This window comes from Artemia sp. Qi Xiang Cuo, chromosome 19 (genome assembly GCF_049724085.1).
Source record: "Artemia sp. Qi Xiang Cuo chromosome 19, ASM4972408v1, whole genome shotgun sequence".
NCBI classification, from domain to species: domain Eukaryota; kingdom Metazoa; phylum Arthropoda; class Branchiopoda; order Anostraca; family Artemiidae; genus Artemia; species Artemia sp. Qi Xiang Cuo.
The window spans coordinates 23808760-23820333 of record NC_142812.1 but is presented as its reverse complement, the minus strand read 5'-3'; the positions used below and the strand labels follow the sequence as shown (position 1 = coordinate 23820333).

The 11574-nt window shown below is 36.9% G+C and overlaps 1 protein-coding gene across 1 annotated transcript in view; it reads left to right on the top strand.

Moving 5' to 3' along the window:
• The first annotated feature begins 6535 nt into the window (after positions 1 to 6535).
• LOC148940631 (TBC1 domain family member 19) overlaps positions 6536 to 11574 on the top strand; it is a 52467-nt gene continuing 47428 nt past the window's right edge. The window contains exon 1 of the mRNA XM_089105029.1: positions 6536 to 6631. Coding sequence (XP_088961155.1) covers positions 6536 to 6631 — 96 coding nt within the window. The remainder of the gene's footprint in view (positions 6632 to 11574) is intronic.

Below are 11574 nucleotides of genomic sequence, written 5' to 3'. Positions count from 1 at the left end.
TTCCATTGCACATGCCCTCTGAAGTGTCTAGATTGCACAATACCATAAATAACGTAATCTAAAAATGGCATCGGATCGATGTAAATGTATGCCATTAGAATCAACACGGCTGAAAACCTAAATATGAAATTTACTGTCGGCGTGCTGTAACAACAAGGAGAAACTACTTGTTTGCATAGGTAGCACTGTTACCTGGTTTGAATCCCGGACGACCCCCCCCCCCTCCTCCCACAAGAGCCACCTTTAGTCAAGGGGTTACAAACTGGACTTCTAAAACGATACCCTACCGGATGAATGTTCAAATCCTGGCGTTGCTAAAAATTCCCATGTTCTGGCCAGGGGTGGGAATCAGTGGCGCCAATCTGTAAGTTCACCCAACTGGGGCTTGGAAGCAATGGGCCTTTGAGGCCTATGTCTTGATCCAGTTAAGTCCACCCCTACACAAAAATTAAGATAATTAAATGGGTACGATTGATGTGGCATTTTTTATCCACTGCTACTGGGGCACTGCAACATCATAAGGAGCTGCTTAAGGGATTATTTGGTTCTAGGAGAATACCCCCCCCCCCCGGCGAATACCCCCGGAAAATATCCCCCCGGAAAATACCCCCGTGGAAAATACCCCCCTCCAAAAAAATACCCCCGTGTAAAATAAGGCTTTACGAGGTTTAAAATTTTACTTGAGTTTTAATTTTTCAATTTCTGTCGGGAGATTGACGTTCGGTAATTGCTTTATATATATCATACACGGAATCTAACGAAGTGTAAAACTCATGAACGTGCCGTTTTTTTTTTTAGTTTCTTGATTACTATCGAAGTAAATTTTCGATATGGTTTGGGAAATTAGGGGGGGGGGGGTAAGCATAACGGTTCTGCATGCAAAATGTGTTTTGTACAATTATTCTGCATATTAGATAGATAGACAAATAAGTGTATTTGAAAGCCAAATATGTGGCCATGAACACCATGTAAAATAATATAAATGAATGCAGTGAATGGGGGGGGAGGGTGTTTAACCCCCCAAGAAAGGCCCTCCCCCGCAAAAAATTCACCTCCACCTCCTTTGAAAAGTACCCCCCCCGGAAAATACCCCCTCCGTGGAAAATACCCTCGTGGAAAATACCCTCCCCCCCTGTTGAAAACCAGGTTTCTTTAAGTTTTTTTTTTAGTTTTGTTGAAAAGTGCTAAGGAACGGGAAAAAGATGAATTTGCACATCAGAAGTGTCTTAAATACTTAGAAAAAAAACACAAATCCATTTGTGTTGAAAAGGCTTCCATATGACTTTCTGCATTTTTTGGCAGTAGCGGGTGCCAAATTAAACAAAAATGAAGAAGAAACACAATTTAGGCAAACAATCATCAATATTAAGATAAAACACATGGCACCAAAAAGTTTAAGAAGGTTTGGCTATCCTTTGCAAAGATAGTTGGCTTTGGGAACCAACACATTCTAAATTGTTTAAGTTTTTACGGAAAAAAGCGTTGTCAAATTCTAAGAGTTTGTTTTTATTATCTTCCAAGTGTAAAACTACCACAAATCACCATCAATAAATAAATGAAACCCAAAACGAACAGAAATTATAAAAGATAGCCTAGTCAAACTCAAAACGACCAAAAAGTAAAAGGAGTATGGCTGACAACACCCATGTCTTCTCAGACCAGAAAATAATTTGCACTTTACTTTAAAAAAAAATGTGTATTGTCAGTTTTATATACATATTGTGATATCTATTCCTTATAGTCTTAATACTTCTTTATTTGTTGAAGTAAAAAAAGTGAAAACATTTAAAATATTTTTTGTTTTCAGTAAAGTGCAAATTACTTTCTGGTCTTGAGGAGGCGTGGGGGGTGTCAGCCCTACTTATGCTAATGGTTTCTATTTTGAGTTTGAATAGGCTATTTATTGTTATTTCAGCTCGTTTTGGGCTCAATTCATTTATTTATGGTGATTTGTGGTAGTTTTACGCTTGGAAAATTATTTGAATTTATTTCCACCGGCAAGGGGGGGGGGCAGGGGGGTCATGGCCCCCACATGGAAATATGGAACTATATAGTAATTATAAGGAAACCAAAGGGGAAAAAGCAGAACAGGGAAAAACCATGGAAAAAATGTTTGTTGCCCCATTGTTGGCTCCCTGCCAATAGATTTTGACCCATAATAAGGAAAAATATAAGTTTTAATTTGTGACTGAGTGACCCCTAACAATTGTTTTCCAAAAAATTTTTCTATATGATTTGGTTGCACCAAAAAAAAAAAAAAAACTAGAAAAAATTCTTCATAGTAATGAATGGTAAGTAAATAACGAGGATATTTACATCTGTTAGGAAGCGGCCATTTCAAATGCAAGATAATGTAGGTCACTAGTATTGCTGCAATCACGATGTAATACACTCACTGGGATATTTCATAGCTCCATCGGGCCTCCTCTCCTCCAACGCCCCCCCCCCCACCATAAAAAATCCCTCCTGAAAACGTATGTATACTTCTCAATAATCAATACTATATGTAAACAATGGGCAAAGTTCATAACTTGCAGCCTTCCCTCGGGAACTGTGGGGGATTAAGTCATCCTCAAAGACATATTTACTTACTTTATACTAGGATGTTTTTTTTGGTTTTTTTACTTAAACAAATTTCCAGATACCTCGCTATTCTTCTGTAATTTTATAGTAGCCATATACCTAGAAAGAATTATCTTTTGACTTCAACTATAAAAAAAAACTGACTAAAACTATGAAAAAACTCAAATAAAAGTTTCAAAATTAGAAACCTTATTTTCCACAGGGGGGGGGTGTATTTTCCACAAGGGTATTTTCCAAGGAGGGGGTATTTTCCGCCAGGGTTACTTTCCGAAGGAGGGGGGGGGTATTTTTCGTGGGGGAGGGCATTTTTGGGGGGTTAAACCCCCCCCCCATTCACTTTATTCGTTTATGTTATTTTACTGTGTTCATGGTCGTATATTTGGCTTTAAAATACACTTATTTGTCTATCTATCTAATATGCAGAATAATTGTACCAAACAAATTTTGCATGCAGACCCGTTATGCTTACCCTCCCCCTAATGTGCAAATCTATAAGGCAAATTTATTTGTAAAGTAACGAAGTAACTAACAAAAAAAACGGTGTGTTCTCGAATTTTACACAGCGTAAACTTGAGTGAGTGGCGCATAATACACAAGTACCAAAATTCCATCCCCCAACGGAAATTAAAAAAAGTAAAACTCGAATAAAATTCTCAAAATTGGAAAGCCTTATTTTCCACGGGGGCAGGGGGGTATTTTTTGTGTGGGGGGTATTTTTCGCAGGGGGGTATTTTCCGGGGGGTATTTTCAGGGTGGGGTATATTCCGCGGGGAGGTATTTTACGGGGGGTATTTTTCGGGGTAGGGGTATTTTCCGCGGGGGGGGGGGTATTTTCCGGGGGGTGTAAATGCCGGCCACCGGATTATTTGAAAGGAAATTGCGATATCTACGTGATTTTGAAATACTAAAAAATATTGCTAAAAATAAAATCCATGTTTTGACGAAAAGCTGCATCATTACTTACAAGTTGATGAATGACGGACATAATCATAGGTCACAACTATAAATGACATTGTACTAAAACTACATAAAGACATTAGTTAAAGACGTTAATAAAGGTCACCATTTTTGCATTTTTGAGGGATTTCAGGCTATTTTTATAATTCCCATAAATGGTTCAATCAAGTTTGTTCAGTATTACAAATATGGCCTACCTCAAATTGCTTTACGGATAGTGTAAAATTTCATCCACTATCTGTACACCCCCTCTCAAAACTAACCCCCTCTCACAACCACCTTATCCCCAGACACATCCAATCAAAATTTTTATTTAGCCATTTTGTTCAATGTAGTTGAAAGTTCTGGAAATTAGGTCTTTGAGGTTGACAACCCCCCCCTACAGCCCTCAGGGCAAAGGTTGTAAGTTATGCCTTGGGGGTTTATAAGGCTTTTATTGAAAGCGTTGTCGTAGAAACTTCAAAAAGAGCTCATTTGATTGGAAATGGCTAAATCAAAATTATGATTGGATGTGTTTGGGGAAAAGGTGGTTGAGAGAGGGGGGGGGTTAATTGCCCTCCACTCACTTTTGACTATTAAAAAGGGCACTATCCCTTTGAATTTCCAATCGAATGAGCCTTTTTTGAAGTTTTTACGACAACGCTTTCTATAAAAATCTTATATGCCCCCAGGACATAACTTACAACCCTTGCCCTGAGGGCTGTGGGGAAGTGTCCTCCTCAAAAACATAATTTCAATGCGGAAATCAACTACGCTTAACAAAATGGCTATCTCAAAATTTTGATTGGATGTGTTTGGGGAAATGGTGGACGTGGGAGGGGTGTTATCTATCTTCAAATCAATTTCGATTATTAAAAAGGGTCCTAGCCCTTTTAATTTACAATCGAATAAGCCTTTTTTGAAGTTTTTATAACACTTCATTAAATATAAAATGTCCTGGCCAAAAGAAAAAAAAATAATAAATAATACTTTTTGACGACACGGTTCTTTACTTAGGCAGCGCGATAATAGGCAGCGACATACAATTGCGTCAAGCATATTAGACCTGTCCGTTTGAAGCGGGCTAAGTCGTGTGACGTCATTGGAGTCCAGATTGGTGTGTCGTGACCGCATTGCGTATGTGTGACGGCTTGAGGGGTTCGTAGCTCCACTTATTTGACCCTTTAAAGGCGAGGGTGTCTCGTGTGATGCATCAGAGCCCCGTTTGAAATACATAGGGGTGTGTCGTGACGTCAGAGGGCATGCGCTTGAAATACATAGAGGTGTGTACCATGACGTCAAAGGGCATGCGTTTAAATCCTATGCTATTTTCCCTATGGCTGTTGTGACGTCAGAGGGCTCCGGTAGAAATCCGATGGAAAAGCGGTATGTCGCGTGATGTCACAGGGCTCCGCTTGAAATACACAGGGGTGTATCACGTGACGTAACAGGGCTCCGGTAAAAATACACTGAGGTGTCGCGTGACGTAACACGCGCTTGAAATACACAGGGATGCAGTGACGTCAGAGGGCATGACTTTAAAATACAATGCTATTTTCCCCTGTGGCTACCGTGACGTCCGAGGGTATGCTCTTAAAATTCTATGCTATTTTCCCTAGGGATGCCGTGACGTCAGAGGGCTCTGGTAGAAATCACGTGGAAAAGGGGTGAGTCACGTGACGTAACAGGGCTTGTCACAGAAATAAACAGGGGCGTGTCGCGTGACGTCAGAGGGCTGTCATGGGAAAAGGGATAAGGATGTTGTAGAAACTCAATGGTAATTCCCTAGGGATGTTGCAGAAGGCAGAGATGGGATACTACTGTCTTCAAACCGTGTTCCATCAAGTAACGGTTCATCTTCTAAAAAATAAAATCAACCACAAACTTTTAAGGGCGTTCGATACCATAAAAGTTATTTTTTGAGTCTCAGCGTCGGCTGACAATATCAAAGACAAAGGAATCATTAGTGAATTTTCCCAGCACCACAGGAAACTTCCGAAGAAACTTTTTGTTAAAATTGATACGGATCTCAAATAAGCCAACAGTTCAAAAAGCTAACAAGAGGGCAGTTTAAAACTAAAAAATGTATAATCTTTTTATGATTTTAAACTAAACACTGTCCATACAGCATAAATAATATGCATCCTGGGGTGGCAAAGATTCTAATCACGGTGGGTAGCACAACAGGAAACTTCCAAAGCTGTCAAATTATTCAAAGATTCTGCTTTTGAGGTGATTTTAATGTTTTCCAAGGGGGTATGCTAGAATATTTAAGGGACTGCCCTTTCCTGAACTTTAAAAAGAAAGTTCTGCTCTGTTCAATCAAACAAACAAAATCCCCGCTTTCTAATGATTTAAGCTTCATTTAACCTGGATATTTCTATCTTTGAAACAAAACGGAAAATTTTAAATATTTTATCTAAGAAATCCGGGAAATTAGGTGTCTGCTTTATACAGATCATCAAAGCTATAAAAGTTATGACAAGACCACCCAATCAATTCTAAATAGGTTGGCCAGAATAAACTACAAAAGTTTATAATAGACGAGATAGGGTGATCCTCTATGGTATTTCGATCAGCCTCAAATGATATGTCCGCTGCTAACAAGATGCGATTCAAAACTAAAGAATAAGTGAGGCCAGGAGAAAGTGCTTCCTGGAAAAAGAAGCCGGTCGCAGCTATAGGAGTTGAGTATCTGTCCCTAAGAACTATAAATAGAAAGGTTCGAAGTATACAATAGGGGTCCATATGATCCCCATTGACAAATTTTAACGTTATGAACAAAACGAGTCTACAGCTGACTATTTTAAAATCCAAGATTCTTACTCTATTTTGGGCTATATTATTTGGGTCTATTTTGGCCCTATTTGGGCGATTGATAGCTATATTATAGCTATTAATCGTGTTAGCAGGTTCTTCATATAAGCGTTTCTAATCCAAACTTGGAAAACACACCTAACAATAGGAAATTGTTTACTTGTTTCTAGGGAATTTTGTGTAAGCATAATTATTGACAATGCTTCGAAGAGAACTAACAATGGAGCTTGACGCAATACTTCTACCAAAGGTTGTAAATGACAAGGAATATAAAAAGTTCTTCACTCATGTTATGGTACGTATTTTAAATGTTTTTAATAGCTATTATTGTCAATGGTTTATAGATTTCTCTTAAAAATAATTTTAAGCTTAAAATTCCTATTATCTTAAATCATCTAGATCTAATCAATTCCTTTTGACTAATTTATAAAGCGATTCCATAAAATATTTTTAAGAAAGGTAAGGAGTGATACAAATACCAAATTCAGCGACTCTTATATATTCGTCTTACGTAATTTAGTTTTGTGACATTTATTCTTTTTTTTGCGTTTCCTAATTGACAAAAACGAAACTAGCGAAGCCCAAAAATCCCAAAAAAAAAAACCACCAAAAACTAGGCAAAACTAAGATACAAAACTAAGACACAAAAACCCAAAACTAGCATAAAAATCACGTATTAAGTGAAAAAAAAGTCGAATAAGAATCTCTATGAATGAATAAATGAAATCAATAAAAAAAAGTAAACTTAAGAGAAAACAAATTACTATGAATAACTGAAACTCAAAACGAGAATGAATTGGGCAATTGTCAGTAACTCGATGGATTGTGCAGCAACGAAAATGAATTGTGGAATTTTCAATAGTTTTCAATAACTTCAATGATAGAACAAAACCAATTACCAAACGGAACGTAACCTAGCTAGCAATGATAGATTCTTATGAGCTTTTTTAAATCTTCTATCGAAGCTGCAACCTAGTAAGAAACGAATTTTCGTCAGAAGCGTTCCATACTGCTTGCCTTAAACGTACTCCTTGAGATGAAGAGAGGTCTTGGGGTGAAATGACCGCTCTTCAAAATGATAGGAAATACCCCTCAAGAAAAATTAGGAAAAATTAGGCAAACTACGAATAATTTACAACCTTTCATATGACTGTAACTCTAGAATGGACGCATTTCCAAAAGATTGTGGAAAAACGGTTTCCCTTTTAGAGTAGATCCTCGGAATTTATCATTTGTTAGGCCTACTTGTCTTTATCATTTGGTAACTAGAACCGGTTTCTTCGCTAGTTTCTTTCAGCTTAGCGTGAGACAAGACAAAGACAAGTGAAAGAATAAATGGAGAAAATATAATTTGGGCTATATGTTTGCACATTAGGGGTGTGGGGGTAAAGTATTTGGACAGTTTGAAGTAAAAAACTAATTCTTACTACATAATATTAAGAAAAATTTTACCTAATAGATTTTCATACAGACTCACTATATTTTACCCCCCACCCTAATATGCAAATATATAGCCCAAATTTGTTTCTGAAGTATTATATTTTCACTGTATGAAAATTGTAATTTAATACAGATTGCAAACTCAATGAAAACCGGTTCTACTTAGCTTCTATATACATAGGCGCAATAACATAGGCGCTATAATAGACAAGTACCAATCTTTTTAAAGCAGTTATTAAGCGTTTGGGAGCATTGAGAGCATTTGAATTTAAGGAAATTTGAGATTGTCAAGCTGATCCCACTGCTCCTATAATGGGGTTTCAAACAATGGTGTAATTTTTCAAAATCCGGGAGGGAGCAAAGTTGGAGCCAATTTTACCAAATTTAATGAAAATGAGAGTAAAAACTCAAAAATGAGCTATATAATGTCATAAAAGCAAAGATATACTAAAGAAAACAGACCCTTTTCTCTGACTGCTTGAATTATGCAGGCTTATCTTTGTTTTGACAAGGTTTGAAGAAACTAAATTTCAGTTAGAGGAAAACTGGGATTCGGGGTAGCAAACCGGAGTCTGAGGGGCAGTTTTCTCCTGTCCCATAGTAAATTACTCTTCTGCTGTCAAAGACTTCTATAGATCAAGTTTTTATTGTCTCCAAAATCTAAACAAACATATTGTAAGAAAACCCAAAATTTCCAAAAAATGTTATTTTTTTTAGATATTTGGCTATGTAATGATAAACTTGAACTACGTACTTCAGTTGAATATAATGACAAGCAATAAAAAAATCAGACAAGAAGTAAAAAAATATAACTAGAATTATGACATAAAAGCAGGGCCCACCAAAAATTTAATGGAGAGAGGGGGGATAAATGTTTCAACTTGATTAGTAATGGTATAAAAGTAGCAAGCATATTTTGTCGTAATTCTTTTCCATTCTCTATTTTCAAATCAAGTAAAATTCCGAAAATGTTCTTTCTCAATGAATGGCAAGAAACTTAAGAGATAACAAATAATACATTCAAAACAAATGACAGATAAAAATTATATAACAAAGAACAGATAACAAATAATAGATAATAAATCTAACATCTTAAAAAAAACATATTCCTTGTTGCTGTTGTTTCGTTGCTGTCATACCTAAAACTCGTGTCTGTCATACTTCTGAGGTTAATGCCATTAACTATTTGCTAAGTCGTTCTCATAGTTTCGTTTCAGAGTTCAGTGAGGTAACACCAAAATTGATTTGGATATTATTCCTGTCTGGATTTATTTTGGTGAGGTCATAATTTATTCCAAGTTAGTTATTGACCTGAGTTAACTTTAAGAGGATTATAAAATGGAATCTACTTTGCTTTTAATTTGACCTATATTTCGATATTTATTAATTCAGTATCTTTTCTTGAATTAATATTGAGACTTTTTAATTTGTGTGGTGATTGCGATAGCCATGAAAAGCTCTGACGAAACACCTGAACTTGTATTTTCTCCCGCTCTGAATTTTATTCAAAGCAATTTGCTAAGCGGAATTGAGGAGGATATTATCAAAAGACATGGTATGGAATTTTTTGACGTGAATATAGTCAAAGAAGCTAAAAGTTTAATGTGGCAAATAAGTGCATCTGAATCGGTTTGCCCAGTACGTAAGGGGAACAATGCACTTTCTAATCATTTTAGTGACATTATTTCTATGTTAAGATCTCTTGACAGTAGCGATACTCTTGTACCTATGTTTGTGATAAAGCGACCTACAGAGGTGTCATGTCTCCCTGCAAATGCTTATACTTTTTTACTTTCTAAGTTTAATGAGTTACAACAAGTGGTAGTTGAAATGTCAGGGAAACTTGACAATTATCAGTTGAATTTTCCTCAACTTCCGAAACCTACCCCAGCAATTGACACATACGAAAGTTATTGTCTCTAAAGGGCCTTCAGATCTGTCTGATCCGATTAAACGCAAATTTGCTCTCAATCAGATAGCTGGGCATGAATTAGTTTGTAGTGTGAAACCTGTTAAAGACAGATTGTATGTCAATATCGAAAAATCTGCAACTGAAGATTTTTGTACATCGGTACAGAACTTTATTACTGGAGCAACAGTTAAAGTACGATCCAAGCGCTTTTTTGGGATTCTCAGAGGTTTCCCATTTGATGTTGACCTTTCAGTTATTAATAGTCTGCAAGGTATAATAAGTGCAAATCGACTGGGCCAGACTATGTCAGTCAAGCTTGAATTTAAACACTTGTTCAGTCAGTCTGCTTATTAAAGCAGAAATTAAAGTTGGATGTGATTTTTTTCAAATTCATGTATTTAAAGCAATACCTAAATGCTACTTCAAATGCCGATCATACGATCACTTTCAAAGTGCCTGCACCAGCAATGTCCCGAAATGTGCCAGATGTGCTGGGCCACATCTTTCTACTAAGGATAGTCCTTGTAGTGCTGCTCCCAAGTTTGCTAACTGTGGTAAAAATTATACTTCTTATAGCTTGTCCTGCCCTGTATCTAAGGAACTAATGTCGCGCTCCCACTTTTTGCAATGACTTTGGAGTTTTCAGTATTATCATTTAATATTAATGGTACAAAGGATAAGGACTTTGTTATTGATGAGCTCTACAATGATTTTGATTTGGTCTGTCTAGAGGAGCATCTTCTTACAGACTTTAGCATTAACGTCTTGCGTCGTAGCCCTAATCATGACGTTTTTTTTACTACTGCCAGATCCACAAGAGGCCGCCCATCCGGTGTGCTAGCTTGGGTTTTTAAGCGCAAACCTAATTTGGTTTTGCCGGTGATTGTTTACTCGGAGGGGTTTTTTTTGGCTGCTCGTAAGTGCACCACAGTGTTTATTAATTCTTACCTGCCTTATGATGACCATTCATCCAGAACAATGGATAGATATGGTAAGGCTTTTAACACGTTGAAGTTTTTTGTAGAAAAAATTCTGTCTGTATCTTTATATCATACGATCATTGGTGGCCTCAATGCGGATATAAACAACCGAACAATGAGAAGTCATTTTTTATTAGATTGCCTTCCATCGTATCATATTATACCCAAAACTCATCCGTATTCTTATATTCACCATTCAGGCAGTAAGAGCAATATTGATCACATTATTTGCTCACCTAGTATTACTACATCAATATTGTTTGTACATGCTGAAGAACAAGACTTAGACCATCTCCCTATCTCACCTACTCTTACGCTGAATCTAAACCCTGCAAGTTTTTGTAAAGTACCCTGGTCTTCAAAATGGTTTGAAAAAAGTAATTGAAAGAAAGCTGATGTTCCTCTTTATGCGTTTACACTAACAAGCCTGGTATCTGCTATACGAGTTCCCTATCATCTGCTTCAGAGCTCTATACAAGTGAATTGCAAAAAGGACCTGGATTGCTATTATAATTAAATAATTAAATGTCTAAAAGATGCCGAGGCAGTTGCAGTGCCGCTGCAAAGTGTTAGACGTGGTACGCAAAAACATATTTGGTCTTTAGATCCTAATTTAAAAACTTTAAAAAATAAAGCTAAGTTTTGGTTAAAAGTCTGGAATGAATGTGATAAACCGCTTTGTGGAATTGTATCTGACCTTAAACGTAAGACACGCAGTGAATATAAAAAATTTCTTAAGTCAATGCAAGTAGTAACCTAGGTGCTGATTTGAACTGTACAAGAAACGGTACAAGAAAACCTACGCCTGAGATACCACAGTTTCACGTGCACATGCACAAGCTGGCAAACCTATAAAGTGGTCAAACACGTTTTGAGAGTATGGTTGTGATTGTATAAGACAACTAG